This window comes from Octopus bimaculoides, chromosome Z, assembly GCF_046866305.1.
Source record: "Octopus bimaculoides isolate indiv1 chromosome Z, ASM4686630v1, whole genome shotgun sequence".
Classification (NCBI taxonomy): domain Eukaryota; kingdom Metazoa; phylum Mollusca; class Cephalopoda; order Octopoda; family Octopodidae; genus Octopus; species Octopus bimaculoides.
This window is the reverse complement of record NC_142944.1, coordinates 23,244,656-23,265,522: the sequence shown is the minus strand read 5'-3', so window position 1 is coordinate 23,265,522 and position 20,867 is coordinate 23,244,656. Positions and strand designations below refer to the sequence as shown.

The 20,867-nt window shown below is 37.0% G+C and overlaps 1 protein-coding gene across 1 annotated transcript in view; it reads left to right on the top strand.

Annotated features, from left to right (window-relative positions):
- Positions 1–20,867, top strand: part of LOC106884435 (E3 ubiquitin-protein ligase HERC2) — a 160,411-nt gene that overhangs the window by 115,772 nt on the left and 23,772 nt on the right. Inside the window, exon 46 of the mRNA XM_089365383.1 lies at positions 18,407–18,678. Within this exon, the coding sequence (XP_089221509.1) occupies positions 18,407–18,678 (272 nt within the window). The remainder of the gene's footprint in view (positions 1–18,406; positions 18,679–20,867) is intronic.

Genomic DNA, 20,867 nt, shown 5'->3' with positions numbered 1-20,867 from the left:
CCCAGTGATTCTCAACTAGGGTCCATTTGACCCCTTGGGGAGTCCATATAAGATTTTATTGTTAAAACTTATCTGCAATAAATTGGTTATACTTCTACAATAAACAAAATATTTTAATTTTTTTTATACAATTCTTAATAATGTTTAAGGTTAAAAAGTATAGTAAGATTTTTTAAACATCAAATGGCTAGCAGGGTCCATCTGAATAAAATAGGAATCACAGTGGTCCATAGGTAAAAAAAATGGTTGAGAAACACTGCAACCCATAAAGAAACTCTCAACTGCCTCCCCACACACATTTTATCTTGATCTCTTAACTGAAAACACACGCACCCATCCACTCATGAATATATTTTCCAATAAAATTGTACAGAAATACAAATTCACACACACACACACTACAAACTAATTTTCCTTAGTGACCACCAAAGTACTGTATGTGGTAACCTAACAAGAGTCTTCTCCAAGTCAATAAATGCCAGAAATAGCAGTTCACTCTTAACTAGATATAGTGGTTTTCTCTTTCTTCTGCAGTTGCTCTCTAGGAAGATTGCATCTGTGGTGCCTCTTCCAAACATACAGCTGATCTATATTTCATCTAGACTAAGGGTGCCATGGATCAATTGTATTGTCTCTCTCTCTCATTTCATAGACTGATCTTACAATTTGATGGTCTATAATTTCTTATCTCTAAAGTTCCCCTTTTCCCTTGCAGCAGTTTATAATGATTATTACTGCACTAATTGATTGCATATAATCAAGGCTGGTTTAAAACCCATACAGGTCCTCAACAGTTAAAAGATTTTGGTGTCTTCATATATATATATATATATATATATATATATATATATATATATATATATACATATCATCATCATCATCATCATCATCGTTTAACGTCCGCTTTCCATGCTAGCATGGGTTGGATGATTTGACTGAGGACTGGTGAAACCGGATGGCAACACCAGGCTCCAGTCTAATTTGGCAGAGTTTCTACAGCTGGATGCCCTTCCTAACGCCAACCACTCAGAGAGTGTAGTGGGTGCTTTTACGTGTCACCCGCACGAAAATGGCCACGCTCGAAATGGTGTCTTTTATGTGCCACCCGCACAAGCCAGTCCATGGGCACTGGCAACGATCTTGCTCGAAAATCCTACGGGAGCCAGTCAGGCGGTACTGGCAACGGCCACGCTCAAAATCGTGTATCTCATGTGCCACCTGCACAAGAACCAGTCCAGGGGCACTGGCAACGATCTTACTTGGCTTGCCGGGTCTTCTCACGCACAGCACATTTCCAAAGGTCTCGGTCAGTAGTCATCGCCTCGGTGAGGCCCAAATGTACGAAGGTCTTGCCTCACCACCTCAGCCCAGGTCTTCCTGGGCCTACCTCTTCCACGGGTTCCCTCAACTGTTAGGGTGTGGCACTTTTTCACGCAGCTATCCTCATCCATTCTCACCACATGTCCATACCAGCACAATCGTCTCTCTTGCACGCCACAACTGATGCTTCTAATGTTCAGCTTTTCTCTCAAGATACTTACACTCTGACGGGTATTCACATTGACATTACACATCCAACGGAGCATACTGGCTTCATTCCTTGCGAGCTTACGTATGTCCTCAGCAGTTACAGCCCATGTTTCACTGCCATGTAGCATGGCTGTTCGTACGCATGCATCATACAGTCTGCCTTTTACTCTGAGTGAGAGTCCCTTTGTCGCCAGCAGGGGTAAGAGCTCTTATATATATATATATATAATTCAAAATATAAACAATATTAAACCATAAAATAAATTTTTATTCTTCAAAATGAACCAAAACTAACTATAAAATGGAAAATAACGTTTATTTTTGTATACTTCCACTTTATTTATATTTGAAAAGTTTTCTATTTGTTTAAATTGCAAAGTCTTTCATCAGATCCTCAAAATTCATCTCATGTAACAGATCTAGTTTTGTACTTAGTGGAGATAGGGCATTCTGAATATTGTTTTAGCATTTAAACTGGCCATATCCAGCTGAAATATTCTACTTGTTTTATGTTCAAAATGGCTAAATCTGGTTTCTCACACCAACCCTACAATATATCATTCTAAAAATTAACAGTTACCTCATCAAAACTTCAAAGCTACAAGATAGTATATGATTTAATTCAAAACAATGTGAATGAAAATCTATTACAGTTCTATATTTAAGAGATGAGGAATTATGTACATTATTTACATTTGACGGATATTTGTCCTCATCTTGTTTGTTGTTAACACAACGTTTCAGCTGATATACCTTCCAGCCTTCATCAGGTGTCTTGGGGAAATTTCAAACCTGGGTTCTCATTCCTAAGATATTTTTTTCAATGTTATAATTATTATTGTTATTATTATTCAGGGCACTGCCTGGAATCAAACTCGGAATCTTGGGGGTTAGTAGCCTGTGCTCTTAACCACTACTAACACCAAGATTCCGAGTTCAATTCCAGGCAGTGCCTTGAATAATAATAATAATAATTATCATTAATTTGCTTTATTGGCCACAAGTGCTAATATCAATCAAAAACATGTAAGGACAAAGACAGGACGGAGGACACAAAAGGTTTTGTCCGAAAAGTAGAAAAACGATTGTGTAAACAGAGGAAGAAAACGGTAAAAGATATAACAAATAAATAAATGAATAATAAATAAATAAATAAATAAAACTCCCAAAAGGGGTAGGCACTTCGAAAAAGAAAACGTTACTCGTGGAAAAACCCATAACACCATGGGAGCCTGGTCAGAAAGATAAGAAAGAGGTTATAGAGCCCTTTCTCCTTTTACATTACTTTTTTTCCTACAGGTGTGTTCTCAGAATTGGTCCGTTTATACTGGCCATTCTTCCAACAGTCACCCATCTTTCAACAAATTTGCTATGAGACAGCACTTCCCTCTCTACTCTCATCCTCCTTTTCAAGTGGAACTTGAAGAAGTGGATGAGGCCTTGGCCAAAGAGGAAAGTGTCTGCCTTTAGCCCTTTCAAACGGATCCACCATACCACCTCTTTCGCTACAGCCACTAGGCATAGGAAAATTGCCTTGCTCTCTCGGTTAAAGGAGGTTGGCTGGTCAATCCTCACGATGGATTCAGCTGATAGCTGGATCCGTCCTACACGTGACAGTAGCTGTTCGACATAAACCCACAGGTCAGCAATACTCGGGCACTGGACGAGTGCGTGCAGAACGGTTTTGTCGTCCTGAGCGCATCTTGGGCAGGCCCAGTTGACGGCACTTCCGTGCCGGTATAGTTTATCTCGAACAGGTAGCGCACCTCAGTAGCACTGCCAGGTGAAGGACCTTTGGAAATTTTCCATGGGCTTCGGCCCGAAAGTTTAACTGATTATCTTTGACGCCTAGAGTTTCCCCGAGAATGTCGTCGCACTTTTCCTCCACTAACCCTCTATAGAACGCTAGAGTGGAGCTACTACCGATCGCACTGCCCGCCTGACTGAGGGTGGTGAGAGCTTGGCGGCACTCGAGGTGCGAAGCGCCCTTTCTCGGTCTACGTTTGATCCAGGATTGCAGCTCTGTTAAAGAAACGAGCTGCAGAAAATCGCATCTCATGAACAGCGACCACACTTGTTCACCGTCCAGGAAATGCTTGAGATGTCATAGCCTGAGCGCATGTTTGCACATCAGTAGCCACGGCATGCCAAGGCCTCTGTTCAGCGGCTGTTGACAGCAGATGGAGTGCCTGACCAGTGGTACCTAACCCTTCCACAAAAAGTCGAAGAGCAAGCGTACTATCTTGGTTAACCAGCAGTCGGGATAAGGGACGACGGTCAAGCGGTAATAGATGACGGATGTGATGTACACATTCGCCACCTCCGCTCGACCTTTCAAGGGGAGCTTCCTCTCGGCCCATTTCTGGGTGAGATTGGCCACCCTGTTCGTCACTTCTTCCCAGTTTTTCTCCAACTGGAGGTCCGGACTGAACCAGACGCCGAGCAGTTTAACGGGTCCGTCTGTCCAGCACCCTACGATGGTGTTGGACGGCATGGACTTGCCCCTCCAGGTGCCTAGTTGCAAGCCCACTGACTTTTCCACGTTAATTTTCGCACCTGTCACCGCTTCATACTCATTTAGTGTCTCGCCAATCAGGTCAATATGCTTGTGGCTCGACACCATCACGGTGACGTCGTCGGCATAGGCAGACATGCTCTTCCCACATCCCAGATCGCGCGGGACACCCCTCAAAGCCTCCAACTTCCGCAGTAATGGCTTGAGAGTCAACACATACAGAAGGGAGGAGAGAGGGCATCCTTGGCGAACCGAACGCGAGATGTTGAACGGTTCCGATAGATGGCCGTTCACCTGTATGACCGAGCAGATGCCGCTGTATAAAGCAGGTATCCACCTGCGGAAGACCGGACCGAAACCAGCTGCCAGATATCGATGGTCGACTCTATCGAAGGCTTTAGACTGATCTAAATTGATCAAAGCCTCACCCGCGCCAGCTTCGTTACCCACCCTCTCTACGATGTAGCGCATGAGATGGAGGTTGTTGTGGATAGACCTCATTGGCACGGCGCATGTCTGCGCCTTGTCGATCAGTTTGCTCTCAACAAGTGCCAATCTCTTGGCTAGCATATTGGCCAAAATCTTCAACTCTGCATTGAGCAGAGTGATGGGCCTAAAGTTCCCTATAATGTCCCCCTTGTTTGGGTTCTTTCTTAGCAAAGCCACCACTCCTCAACAAACAAAAGCAGGAATTCTCCTGTTTTGTTGCCAGTTGCAGTAGACGTTTGCCAAGACGCCTGCAAACAAGTCTGGCATTGACGTATAAAGCTTGTAAGGCAGACCATCCAAACCCGGTGATCTACCTCTCGTGCAGCCTTTCATCGCTTCCTGTACTTCCCAGGCAGATATGGGTCCTTCGCAGCACTCGGCTTCGCTGGTCGAGAGTTGCGGCAGGCCGTCTAGGTATACACCGAAGTCTGTCCCGTCGTCCGTCCTACCGTTCGTCCCGAACAATCAATCAAAGTGCTGCTGAAAAGCCGCACACATCTGCTTACCTTAGGAATGAGAACCCAGGTTTGAAATTTCCCCAAGACACCTGATGAAGGCGGGAGGGTATATCAGCTGAAATATTGTGTTGACAACAAACAAGATGAGGACAAATATCCGTCAAATGTAAATAATGAAAATGCATTAATTTTGACAGAATAATGTAAATGCTAAAGGGTTAAAGTTTTTTTTCTTTTGTGCTGTAAACTATTTACCATTCCTGTAGTGCTCCACTTCCCTTGATACCCTACGCGTGTGCTTATTTTGCTTAATTGGTGATCCAGTGCTGCTTATAACACCTTCCAGTTTACTTGATATTATTCAGGTGATTAACATGTATCTTACATCACCAGATATTCTGAGTATCTCAGTTACTATCCCTGATGGATCAGTAGCTTTCTTTATCTTCATACCTTTAATTGCTTTATTTACTACACTGTTGTCAACTTGAATTGCCATTCTCTCTATTGGGTCAACTTGAGGTAGGCCTCCTTCTTTACTCCATGCATTCTTCTTGTCTAATCTCCACAGGTGCAGGAGTGGCTGTGTGATAAGTAGCTTTCTTACCAACCACATGGTTCTGTGTTCAGTCCCACTGCATGGCACCTTGGGCAAGTGCCTTCTACTATAGCCTCAGGCCAACCAAAGCCTTGTGAGTGGAATTGGTAGACGGAAACTGAAAGAAGCCCATCGTATATATGTATATGTAAATATATACAGGGGTTGGACAAAATAATGGAAATACCTTAAAATTTCAAACAAATTTATCTTAATATGGGGTAGGACCGCCTTTGGCAGTAATTACATCTTGAATTCTATGAGGTATGGACTTGTACAAAGTTTGAATTGTTCCCAAAAGAATTTTTGTTCATTCTTCAGCTAAAACAGTCTCCAGTTCTTGTAGTGATGATGGTGGAGGATATCGACTCCTTACTTGTTTTTCCAAAATGCATCATAAATGTTCAATAATATTGAGATCTGGGGACTGTGGTGGCCAGATAAGATGTTCAACTTCACTAGAATGTTCCTCGTGCCATTCAGTTACAACTTTAGCTGTGTGAATTGGTGCCTTATCATCCTGAAAGATTGCGTTTCTCTCCGGAAACAGTTCTACAACCATAGGATGAATTTGATCAGATAAAATGCTTAAATAGTCTTGACTATTAATTCTACCATGAAGGGAAACCATTGAGCCGGCAGATATCCAAGATATAGCCCCCCAGATCATCACAGATCCTCCTGCATATTTAACAGTTGGAAGAAGACAGTGTGGGTCAAATGCTTCTTTTGGCTGTCTCCACATGTCAACCACTTTACAGTGTGCTGGGTGTTTTTCTAGCACTAGTGAAGTCACTAAATAACTTGCAAGACAAAGAAAAGAAAAGCCCTTTAACTGAGTGGGGTTTAAGTTGAGGGTAGTAGTATTATGCCAGCTGCTGTGAAGCTAAAGTATGATAGAGAAACAGGTACAGGTGTCTTGTATAGAAAGGATACTGCATTATGAGGGTTAGTGGGAAGGAAAATATGACCAGATGTTACAGTGAAGTTTCTTAATAATAATGTTGTATTTTGAGTTTAAATTATTAGTTTGTACTTTGTATTATTAAAATTAAGTGTACCATATTTGATGGCATAAAAGATCATCATCATCATTTAACATTTGTTTTCCATGCTGGTATGGGTTGAACTGTTTGGCAGGAGCTGGCAAGCCAGAAAACTGCACTAGGCTTCTTCACTGCCTGTTTTAGCATGGTTTTTATGACTGTATGTCCTTAATGCCAACCACCTTATAGAGTGGACTGAGTGCTTTTTACATGGCGCCAGCACTAATGAGGTCTATTTTGGCATGGTTATACACAAATATATTAAATACACCCCAATTTCTGCGGTATATATTTATGAAAAAATGTTTTTAATGCATTAAAGCATGTAATATAAACCCAGCTTCATATATAGGATCTAGGGTGGGTTTTTTTAGGGGTTTTTTGTGACATTTTTGTGTGGTAAAAATGCATCTTATATACCTTCAAATATAGTACAAACAGTATTAGTTTCAAATTTTGGCACAAGGCCAGCAATTTCGAGGGAGCAAGGAAGTCAATTACATTAACCCTAGTGCTCAACAAGTATTTATTTTATTTACCCCGAAAGGATGAAAAGCAATATTGACCTCACCAGAATTTGAACTCAGAACATAAAGCTGGAAGAAATGCCACTAAGCATTTTGTCTGACATGCTAACGATTCTTCCATTTCACAATGTAAATTTTTAAGAAATTCTTTCGTTGTGTCTGTATGTGTGCATATTTTGAATGAACCAAAGTGTGCAGTTTACAAGTACATGCTCACAAGAGCTCTGTTTATATTATGTCTTTTTTCTTTGTTGTCATTGAGGTAGGTACACAGGAATTTATTATTGGATGTCTTTGGAAACTTCTATAGTTGATGGTATGATTTCTGTTGCGAAAATCTCTTGAACTGCAGAAAAATGTTTGATTTAAAGATCCAAAAGTCTTCACAGCAAAAAAACGAAAATATGCTTACGGAGAACACAAAATTCCAGTGTTTTCCTGGAAGTGACCTTATTGTAAAGTAGAAACTTAATGCTAATATGAATAAACAAAATATATAGTCGTGTCTCTGGTACTTCAAATTCAGTGAGTGCACTCAAGTAGTTTTAGTGGAAGCACTTGACAGTTTTCAGTTGCCTTTATAACTGATCGTCTCTTTCCTAATTAACAATAAAAGTGAGAAGATATATTATAAAGTAGAGAAAGTATATTACCTGGAGTAAAAAAAGTGTATGTGGTGAGGGAGGAGAAATTCGACATTACTTGTCAGTAACAGAATTATCTCCCTCTTCCCCTATCTCTCTCTCTCTCTCTCTTCCTTTTTCAAAGGTTGACGATGTTAAGTTTGTATGTAAAGAGTGATTTGTTGCGTGGTTGTGAGACTTTGCATTGAATGTGAAACATCTGCAGAAGTGCTGTATGGCATAGCAAGAAATTAGATATGTTTTGTTGTGTGTAAGGTAAAGCACAGGTAAACTAGAGAGAATACTAAATTATAGAGGCATCAGGTGACGTCTGTAGAAGAGTCTCTGTTCTATCAAGGACGAAATGAAAAAGGACTGATGAATGCTGTGAGGAAATATCACATTTCATTTTAACACTATAAATAATAGTGGAAATAGCTAAATATTTTAAGTCATTAATTGACACCACATGACCTGTACATAACACTGTTTATATAATTACATATAAATGAAAAAAAATGTGTTAAGATATTAAATAAAACAAATCCCCCTTCTCAAAAGAAAAAAAAAAAATTGAAGTTTTTCTGTGATCCTGTGACATTTCCGTATGATAGTGTGTGTGTGTGTGTTACAGATCCTAATTTTATATTTTCTTTCAATATATCAGATCCCTATGTTTGTAACGAAACTTATTTTTTTTAATAGAAGCAATTTTTTTTTTGTGGAATTCTGGTTTAAGCATACCATGTTAACCTCTCATAACTTTTTTAAAAAATTCCAGAATTATTTTTGAAAAACTTTGCAAATTTTGTTTAATACACGGGGATTCATACAATTATAAAAAAAAATTAACATTTTTTGTTCGCGATTTAGCTGGTGTTTTAGCACATCCCACGACCACCTGATACCTTCCTCGTTTCTTTGTCACTCTGACATCAATTTCAATATTTTTCGCCTCATAACTATATTAAATGAAATGATAATGCACCCAAAGGCGGTCCATTGCAAGGACTGAAACAAAAAATTCGTATTTTAAACTCTGATTTTTTAAAAATCGAAAAAGTGTAGAAATTTTAGGATTGATAGGGAATTTTTTTCCTCACAAATGTATGAATTCCCGTGTACAAAACACGGGAAATTTTGCAAAAATTTTCTGGAAAAAAAAAAATTTATTAGGGAGTTATCCGGGGTACTTAAACGGAATTCCGCCCGCTTGCATTTTCCCTGATATTCTTAGTAATTTTTCACATATTTATAGTTGCTAAGGTTATTTTCATTAACTTCTCTGTAGGTTAAATTAACAAGCTGTTTCTCTTTTACTCCCTTTATCAACATTATGTATAAATTTATATTATTTTTATATCGTCGAAAATCAGGATTAATATTCTAATTCTATTGGGTATTTCAGTTTGTAATGTATCTAAATGTGTTGTTAAATATATTTTAACCTATAAATTATTGTTTTAGGAGCCATTTCTCTTTAAATCCTGATTTCTAATCATGCCGAGGTTAGGTTTGTTTTTTCTCCTCTTATCGTCAATAAAATAAATAACAGTCAAATACTAGGATCGATTTCATTGATTCTTAACCTTCGAACTTTTGTTAGAAGGAATTAAAAAGGCACAACGGACAAAATGCTTAGCGGCATTTGTTCCAGTTTTGCGTTCTGGGTTCAAATTCCTCCGAGGTCGACTTTGCCTTTGGGATCAATGCACGTGTCTCCTCCGCCAAAATTTAAGGCCTTGTGCCTATAGTAGATAGAATTATTATTTAGGAATTTATTTTCAAACTACTAAATTTGCTAAGATAAACCTTCACCTGTAATGTGGTTAAAAAGAATGGTGTTCCTACTTTAGAATAATCATTGTCTATTTAAGAACGTTATAGCTTTTTAGTGATAGTTTGAAACAAACACAAAACCAGACATTGTAGCGGGTATAGTCAATTATACTGAACAATTACTTTGACTGAGTCGACATTTTATCGACCCGAGGAAAGAAAGGCAAAAAAGACGATTTCTCGACGTTTGAACTCTAAATACAACGAACTATTGTTTTATGCTTTTTTCTTTTCTTTTTTTCACACGTGTCCCATGTTAACAACAAGAATTCCGTTAACATGAAATTAGAGGCTCGAAATGTTAGACTTGTCTTTTTTGGTAAAGTAATATATTCTACTTCGGGAAACTTTTTCCTATTTAAATATTTGCATAGACAAACTACCACTGGTTACTCTAGTATTCATTAAGCAGTACATAATAAATTACACGTGTACCCGTTTTCATTCATTAATGTTTCGCATAAGTCGTTCCGGTCATCAACACCTACCCGCATAGGTCACTCGACCTGCAAAAATTAACTGCAGAATCTCCTTCAAATTACATTACTTGTCTCTGTGATTAAGAAGCTTGCCTTGCAACGACATGGTTTCGCGTTCAGTCCCACTTCGCTGAACATTGTGCAAGTCTCTTTGGCGGACGTAAAGAATGTGGACCGCATCTACTTTCGTGTTTTTTTTAAACAAAAAACAAAAAAAAACGAAAGGGAGTGCGGTCCACATTCTTACGTCCGCCATGTCTTCTATAGACCTGCACTTACCTTGTAAATGAATTTGGTAGATGGGAACTTTGTGGAACTCGTGTATGTGTGTGGTCTCCACCGCGGCTTGGCAGCCAGCGTTCCTTATGTTTCCCCTCCCCCGTAATGTAGCGATTTGGTCAGAGACACCGATAGAATAAGTATTAGGTTGTAAAAGAAATACAAAAATCCTTCAAGGCTTTTTCCTAATTTGTCTGAAACAGCTAAAAGAAAAGGTTAAAGATAAAAAAATGGTGAAAGACAATGTAGAAATATCCCAGGAGTAGAAGCATTGAAACAAAATTTTAAAAATGAAAACAAAAGCGTTGGTTGATTAGTTTGTAATACAGGTAATAAAGTTGATAAACACGATTTGAAACGTATTTACATGAATCACAAAATACAGGTTTAAAAATATTGAAAAAATTATGTAGTGTATTATCTCGACAGCTGTTTCAAGATAGTCATAATTTATGTAAATACCATATTCATAATAAGTAATATGTTCGTGATGTCATAGGTGTGCCACGAGCTATATATATTCAGCTAGGCATCCCTTTTGAAGAGTGGAGTGGCGAATACAACATTATGCATTATTAGTTAAGTTACGAGAGAACTAAGGTTAGAGTCTAAGATTGGCGTTTAGTGTTGAATTAAGAATAAAGATTTAGGGTTACGATTATGTTGCAATTTTTTGATTTTTAAATTTTGAAAAAAAGAAAAGTTTCTGTTGGGGATTTCAGCTACTATTTCATAATTGGGATCTATTTTAAAACGGGGGCGCCAGTTTTCATTTATGTTTTATGTAATGTTTTTGGTACGGAAAGACTTTCAAACTTCGTATACTTATCTATTTTGTGCTATAGAACAGAAAAATATTTTTGTATTCGAATTTATTTCATGTAAAAAATTGTCTTATTTCGATAATTTCTACTAATCACTGACGTCTATTCAGTTGAAAACAGTTAGCGCTGTAACGGTGTATATCGTATTAATCCCCTAACCCTAACCCTAACTAGACTGTTAACCGTAACCGTAACCCTAACTCTAGAATCCGAACTCTAAAATTGTTACACACATAGATACGCACAGCGTAATTTATTATATAAACAATATATGCGTATAAATTACGATTAAACCGGATGAAATATGTCACAGGGAATAACATTTTTATGACCGCCCAGCAGTAACTCTATTAAGCTGAATAGACGTCAGTGATTGGTTGAAATTACAGAAATACGACAACTTTAACATGGAATAACTTGCGAATTCCTTTTTTTTTTTTTGTTAAGAAGACTAAGAGTAAAAGATATTTTATATGACACATTCTACCAGTGTCCCAAGTTTCAAAGTGTTTCGTTAGTGTTTTGTTAAGAAAATACTGGCGCCCCCGTTTTAAAATAGATCCCATAATTGTTTTTCCTTTCTAAGTACTCCTTCTCCCAACCCAATTCCAGTCGTGACCATCCCATTTTTTTTTTACGAGTGGATACATAATTACAGTTTAGTGTCTTCTCTCGTTCCTCCTAGACTTTCCGCCTAACATTTTTTTTTATCAATGCATACTTTTGCATGTACGAAGGCAATATCAGGCTTGTCATCCATTTTGAATTCGTGATTTGATACGTCAACTTCGGGATATCGCAATTTAAACGATAATCAAATTAACAGAAGAAATAGAAAAAATATTTCATTGTTTATAAATTAATGATAAAAGTTTCCGTGACAATTTTTTTGAAATATCTAGCCTTCTTCTATATTTAAGAGATGAGGAATTATGTACATTATTTACATTTGACGGATATTTGTCTTCATCTTGTTTGTTAACACAACGTTTCGGCTGATATACCCTCCAGCCTTCATCAGGTGTCTTGGGGAAATTTCGAACCTGGGTTCTCATTCCTAAGGTATTTTTTCGATGTTGTTGTTATTAATAGCTGCTTTATACAGCGGCACCTGCTCGGTCATACGGGTGAACAGCCATCTATCGAAACCGTTCAACATCTCGCGTTCGGTTCGCCAAGGATGTCCTCTCTCCTCCCTTCTGTATGTATTGACTCTTGAGCCATTACTGCGGAAGTTGGAGGCTTTGAGGGGTGTCCCGCTCGATCTGGGATGTGGTAGGAGCGTGTCTGCCTATGCCGACGACGTCACCGTGATGGTGTCGAGCCACAGGCATATTGACCTGATTGGCGAGACACTAAACGAGTATGAAGCGGTGACAGGTGCGAAAATTAACGCGGAAAAATCAGTGGGCTTGCAACTGGGCACCTGGAGCGGCAAATCCATGCCGTCCAACAGCGTCGTAGGGTGCTGGACAGACGGATCCGTTAAACTGCTCGGCGTCTGGTTCGGTCCGGACCTCCAGTTGGAGAAAAACTGGGAAGAAGTGACGAACGGGGTGGCCAATCTCACCCAGAAATGGGCCGAGAGGAAGCTCCCCTTGAAAGGTCGAGCGGAGGTGGCGAATGCGTACATCGCATCCGTCATCTATTGCCGCTTGACCGTCGTCCCTTATCCCGACCGCTGGTTAACCAAGATAGTACGCTTGCTCTTCGACTTTTTGTGGAGGGGTCAGGTACCACTGGTCAGGCGCTCCATCTGCTGTCAACAGCCGCTGAACGGAGGCCTTGGCATGCCGTGGTTGCTGATGTGCAAACATGCGCTCAGGCTACGACATCTCAAACGTTTCCTGGACGGTGAATAGGTGTGGTCGCCGTTCGTCAGACGCGATTTTCCGCAGCTCGTTTCTTTAACAGAGCTGCAATCCTGGATCAGACGTAGACCGAGAAAGGGCGCTTGGCACCTCGAGTGCCGCCAAGCTCTCACCACCCTCAGTCAGGCGGGCAGTGCGATCGGTAGTAGCTCCACTCTAGCGTTCTATATAGGGTTAGTGGAGGAAAAGTGCGACGGCGTTCTCGGGGAAACTCTAGGCGTCGAAGATAATCAGTTAAACAGTCTGTTCGGGAGAACTTTCGGGCCGGAACCCATGGATAATTTTCAAAGGTCCCTCGCCTGGCAGTGTTACCGAGGTGCGCTACCTGTTCGAGATAAACTCTACCGGCACGGAAGTGCCGTCAACCGGGCCTGCTCGAGGTGCGCTCAGGACGACGAAACCGTTCTGCATGCACTCGTCCAGTGCCCGAGTATTGCTGACCTGTGGGGTTTATATCGAACAGCTACTGTCACGTGTAGGACGGATCCAGCTATCAGCTGAATCCATCGTGAGGATTGACCAGCCGACCTCCTTTAACCGGGAGGGCAAGGCAATTTTCCTATGCTTAGTGGCTGTAGCGAAAGAAGTGACATGGTGGACCCGTTTGAAAGGGCTTAAATTCAGACACTTTCCTCTTTGGCCAAGGCATCATCCACTTCTTCAAGTTCCACTTGAAAAGGAGGATGATAATAGAGAGGGAAGTGCTGTCTCATAGCAAATTTGTTGAAAGATGGGTGACTGTTGGAAAAATGGCCAGTATAAACGGACCAATTCTGAGAATACACCTGTAGAAAAAAGATAATCTAAAAGGAGAAAGGGCTCTATACCCCTTTCTTATTTTTTCTGACCAGGCTCCTTTTTCGAAGCGCCTCCCCCTTTGGGAGTTCTATTTATTTTTTATTTATTTATTTATCTATTTATTTGTTATATCTTTCTCCGTTTTCTTCCTCTGTTTAAACGAACGTTTCTACCTTTTCGGACAAAACCTTTTGTAACCTTCGTCCTGTCTTTGTCCTTACATGTTTTTAATTGATATTAGCCCGTGTGGCCAATAAAACGAATTAATTATTATTATTATTATTAATAACAAGAAGAAGAACAACAACAACAACATCGAAAAATATCTTAGGAATGAGAACCCAGGTTCGAAATTTCCCCAAGACACCTGATGAAGGCTGGAGGGTATATCAACCAAAACGTTGTTAACAACAAACAAGATGAGGACAAATATCCGTCAAATGTAAATAATGTATCTAGCTTTCTTGTTAATATATATAATAAAATTCAAAGTAAAAATCCTTTAAATTTTGATGGCAAAGGAAATTTTAAAATATTGTTACTAATTCAGATAGTGGGAGAATCACAGAAAGTTATGTGCGCTTTAATATCTTTGATAAAATATTGCTTTGAGATGTTTTTTCACATACGTGAAATGTAATTTTATAAATTGCAACTTCAGAAAGTATTATTCTTTTATCTAAACCAATATTCATAACTAAAAAAAATTCTTTCCTAGTGACTTTTTCCGTTTACCATTACCCCCCCCCCGCCTTCATGAACTTTTGATCTGTTGTACTTTTAATCACTAGTTTATTTTAGCACCTCTTGACCTTAACTGACATTTTGCGTTCCATTAAACTAGTTACATATAATAATATCACTGTAAGAGAATTTGCGTCCCAAAACTTTTTTTTCCCTCACTTTTCTTAAATTCAATAAAGCAAATTCCAGCGATCATCTAGTTAAAATTTCCTTCCCGTTTAAACCCGTTACACGTTCGACCCAACCAGTTCTAAAAGAACTGTTCGATTAAGAAGAGTTATTCTTTATTTATTCACCATCTCATATAGTAAGCTTCACTCATCAAAAATTATTTAAGCAGTCATAATTTCAAATCCACGCTATATAATTTATATAATACCACTGAACAACTTGATGCTGTTTTAGCAGTTGAATTACATTCAGAACCCTAAAAATAATATCCGCTGGTACTCTATGAGGGGGTTCTAAGTTGTTTTAACCTTTTTTCTTTGGCGAAGCCGTTATCTTTGTTTTTCGCGACTTTGAATGAAACTGAAGAAACTTCTAGGCAAGAAATTATTTTCACATCGGAAGTATTTCCGCATTATGTGAACTTTGTTTCTTGTCATATTTATAGAGTTTGCTCTATTTCCTTATTCTTCATGCTAAATTACTTTATGTTGTTGATTGATTTATATCCACTTTAACAAGCAATTTGGCAGCAATTTAAAAAAAAAATTCTTATGTAAATATATATATACATATTTCCAAAAAAAAACCTCAAAATATGCGTATGAATACATGTTAACGGCGTTGTGGGACTATTTGTAGGAAATATAAAGTTATCCGTTGTCGCTTCCACAATTAGTCACCCTAAGTACTAAGTTCAATATCACACCACAGCTATAAATCATGCTGCGTTACAATATGTGTATACATTCTAAAATATCTGATGCCTGTATTCACAAATACAGGCATCGAGGTAGGATGAATTCAGCTACAACCTTTGAATTAAGAAATTACTGGCAGATTCAGCCACAACCGTAGAACTTACATAAACATGTCTGTTCACTCTGCCAGGTGCTGTCTTCCTTCTTTCTTTTTGTGAGTTGTTGGATTTAATTTTTTTTCTAGAAAGCTTATATAAAGCTTGTATTTTCGGTATCACAATCCTTTTTATTACATATTTTTTAAAACCCGAAACTTATTTTATATCTTTAGTTATTGTGATTTCAAATAGTCGGGTTACCGTGTCCTAAAAACAATTTTTTTTCCTTTTAATTGTCGGTGTTTAATTTTGCAATTGGATTGCGAAAATATATTTTAAATTACTTAGCATTTGTTCATAAATAACCTATGCTAACGATAAACTCTCTAATTGAATTTGTAACTAGTTTAATTTTATTAAAATTCACCTAAACAATTAGATCTAGAAAAAATAGTTTGAAGTATATAAAGAAATTATAAGTCGTTAATTAACTAAAAATACATGTTGTAAACAATACCAACTCGATTTATATAATAGCATTAGTCACATATGTTAAGACGTTTTTATTATAAAACAGTAAAGCTAAAAAAAAAAACCCTAAATCATTTATGTTTTCATATGACATGCTTTCTGTGATTCCCCTTTAAACTATGTAGAAACAATAAACTTAGCGCCAATCTAAAAAAAATATCATGGTCTATATTCTGAGAACTTTACCAATATTGAAGTTGCCAATTCATTTATCGATTTATAGTTTTGATTGATATCAGTGTCCAATTTTCATTGTTCTTTGTCGATGGGAATACCTCGAGTTTCCACACTCGGAGCGTATCCTATTATGAGAAGAGTCAAGAATTTGGCATTGTTATAATTTATGGCAATTGTTTTGGTTTAATTAATAACAGTTTTGTTGCCTTATTAGTTTATCTTCAATTATAAAAGTTTGTGTTAATTAACAAGCTACATTAGTAATCACTATGAGCAACTCTTAACTTATTGGAGCATCGTGACCCAGTAAAGTTCTTAACAGGGTACTTTGTTACCCGACACTGATTATTGGCAGAAAGCTGTGTCGTATAGTGCGTTTATATTATATTTTATTATTGTATGTGTATGCATACATTTATATTTGTGTGTGTATCATTTATGGCATTTCTATGTATGTATATATGTTTCTGAGGATATATCTATGAATTTGCGGAAACGGAGATTCTTTTCTATAAAATGAAATCGGAATCTGTAGATTAACAGATTTGCCTTAGCTTTTCTTTTTCCATACGTACATTCACTCACACACACACATTTATATATATGTGTGTTTGTGTGTGTATGTATATGTATATATATATATATATATATTTATATATATATATATATATATATATATATATATATGTGTGTGTGTGTGTGTGAGTGTGCGCGCGCGCGCTTTTTAGTATTTGGACATTCCTGTGTGACACAGACATAGAAAAGATAGTCACCTGAATACATAGGTATTATGTGTTCATGCATATTTAAATATTCTTCAAGTTTCCTTGTTTAATTTTCGACTAATTTTATCATTAAATTCATTACGATCATTGTAACTTGTATGCATGTTTCAATCTCTTATATATCTGTATAATATGACCCAATAATTCTAATTATTTACGTTTCTCTTAAACTTTGCAATAAAAAAAACGTCACAGACACTAATTTATATATATATGCGTACACGTATATGGAATTCTATTTTGTTTTAGGAAAAGTTCAGAATTAGTATTTCTATTGTATAAAATATAGGAATACTTTAAACATATATATATATATATATATATATATATATATATACCCTCTTTTCCCCATGAGGTGCTTAATTCGAAACTTCCTGGTTTTTAAAAAAAAATTCATGACGAATTCTGTTAAGCAGGATGGGATCATTTGAAATATGAAGTTCATAAAAACCTTCAATGTTTGTGATATAGGTGTGAATAAAATTAAGATATCCCCCACTCACTTCAGAAGATTTTAGTGGGTTACGGCATTATTTGCCACATTTCTTTTTGGTTAAAAGATGCTGGATTCTTGAGTTGAAACAGCAAGTCAATGACCAAAGGTTTCTTCCAATTACTTAATGTCTTATAACCGGTGTGATACGATCGAGACCTTCCTGCTCTATTTTATAGAATGTAATGTTACTGTCTACAAAACTCATTTCTTTTTTAAAGTCGGTAGCGTGTTTTTGCTGCTGTTTCTGCATCTCACATCTCAAGTTTGAGGGAATTATGTGTGTGTGAGTATGTAAAATATTTACGCCTTCGGCTGTTTTACCTCTAGTTTTTGAGTTCAGGAATCATAAACATCCCTTCTTTGATAATGTGACTGCCAATAACTTCATCACCACTACCACCAATACATAGTCGCATTTTCTTTGTATTCCGTCTATGACCAACCGATATTTTATAACAATTTATATTTATTTATTTTTTTTCTACTTAAGTTATTGTAGTCACGCTGGTGAATCCTAGTACTTTGTCTCCTTTTTGCCGAACCGGTAAGTTACAGTGTCGTAAACTAACCAACACCGGTTTTCAAGTGATGTGGGACAGAGACACACACATACATATATACGACGAGTTTTTTTTCAATTTACTTCTACAAAATCCACTCAAGGCTTTGTTCAACGAAGGGTTATAGTAAAAAGACACTTACCCATGATGTAATTCATCATGGACTCAGTGGGACTGAACCCAAAATGTATATGGTTGGGAGGCAAATCTGTCTCTAAAGAATCTCAGGTTTAACTACAACTGGCTAATCTTTATTTAATATCTTTACAGGTTTTGGTGGCTTTGGCTTGTGATCTTGGTCTGGATTCTCTTCAGTGTTGTGTTGAAGCACACAAATGGGCATGGTTTCGCCGCTATTGTGCGGCAGCAAGAGTTTCGACTGCAATCGTGAACAGAAGTGTTTTGCCGCCTTCATTTACTGAGGATGTAATGAAGAAAATTGAAGACATCTCTGCTGAAGGTGAAGTTGTGACCAGAGACCATGAAAATCACGAGATTTTTAAACAAGAACATGATGAACAGCTGCTGCTTTGGTTGAATAGGTAGAATAACACTTCTACTTACAATATATTTCTTTCTGTTAGAATCAAATTTTTAAATTTTAATTTACACTTGGCTTGTCTATTTTCCTTCTGAGAAAATTATATCTAAAATAAGAAATTCATGTTATAAAATACGTTTGTTGAAGAGTAGGCTGAAGAAGTCCTGTGTGAATCTTCTGCCCAATAAACATCACATCTACTTTCATTTTACTAGCATGGGCTAGGAAGGTCGGCACTTGTTAAGAGAGCACATGTAAACATTCAGAGGAATATATCATGAGACCATAATTTGAAATATCCTCTGAAAATGTGTTTCTGAAAAATCTTAATATCATTCACATAAACAACATAATTTGACATTAGCATTTATTAAAAAATTATTTCAGATTCTGTAGAGAAAACATGTTGGTGACCTTGAGAAAAGTAAGAATGTGCTAACTTAGCATTTCTGTTGGGTGAGATGAACAAGGGCAACTTATGATATAAAGGACTGCTATGTTTTTTATTTCTTTTTACCTAAATTCGGTTGTATTAAGTCAAATAAGAAAAATCATACACTTGTGGCTACAATCACTGGAAACCATTACAAGAGAAAATACAAATATGAAGATTTAAAATCACTCTTTCTATAGGGGTTTTTTTTTTAACATTTATTTGCAATATTTCAAAATTTTCATTGCTTAAGAGCATTGTCAGGTGACCAATATTTTGACATCATATTACAAGTAAATGTTTTAAGTGAGGTTAACTTTAAAGTGTTTGATCAGTTCCTGAGAACTGTCCTAGTGTAGCAAATCTAATTTTTTTTTTTAAACCTTCCAACTGAGGATCCTGTTTCACTATATTCTAGTTCAGCATAGAAAATATTTTACTTATTTAAAAAATTAGGAACTAAAATGGACTGATTTCAAATGCTAAGCCAAAAAATACTGAATTAATATTAGTGACTTAATACATCTGTGTAAGTGTAAAACTGATTCCTGGCAGAGTGGACTATTTAGAGCAGGCCTGGCCAACTCAAATTACAGGCCTCTTTAATGACAGAAAGTATTTTGAGGGCTCACTTGTATACTTTATGCACTAATAGTCAAATAATCAAATTGCAGAGTCAAGAATTTTTCATATTTTCGTTTGTTTAGAATTATTAAATTGCTTTATTGCCACTTATAAATTTTAAATTTATTTTGAAACAAAATATTTTACACAATTTTATTTTGAAATTAAACACATAAAGAAAGTATCAAACGGGCCGCAAGATAAGACTACATGCGGCCCGTGGATTTCAGGTTGGCCAGCTCTGATTTAGAGTGACCTATGTGACAGCTGCCAAATTCCAATTTGTTTTTCCCAATACTATTGATATTGTGTGTGTTTATATATTGATATGACAAATCTAGAAAAGATCTAGCATTCTTGATGACCTAAGCATGTGATTAATTTAACGGCTAAATCATCTGGCATATTTGACCTTTTAAAATGACACTCAGTCCATATATAGCCTTTCAGTATGTTGTATTGTAAGTAAGCACGTGGGTTTGACTGCTTAAATTATAAATGGCGGTTTTTGTGTGAAATGTCTAGTTAATGGGAGGTAACTGCAACAGAACTGTTCTTAATGGCGATTAAATCTAGGTCACCGTGACCAAAATGTCTTTTATGATTTAGATATATATGTTTCTATGTATTTTACTTCTAGAAATATCTTGGCTACGGTTATCGCTGTTGTATATTATAAATCCAGTGCCAGCACTAGTTCGCTACACCGATATCTAGTTTTCCATTTTTTATATATGCATCTGAGACCCTGATGTATATCTGTAAACTAGGCTTTGTTTTTCATTTTGTTTGATTTCAAGATTATAGAACTAGATTTGATATTTTCTGATATCTACTTTACTGATTTATGTAGCTAACGTAAATGAACTTTATTTCAATTATCACCATGCTAGAATAATTAACATCTTTTGGTTCTTGTAATTACAAAAATACTGTTCCAGGTTTGCAGTTTTTAATGTTAAATAAGTGAACCAGCCTTTAAAAATTTCAATAAATCATATAAATAATTGAATTTAAAAAAACAATGATTTGAGATAAAACAGTAACTTTACTACTTCTATGTAGTCTTTTCCTCTCTCTCTTCAAGTTGTGATCTTAGAAATATATTTTCTTTTTTACCAATGCTATTCCTT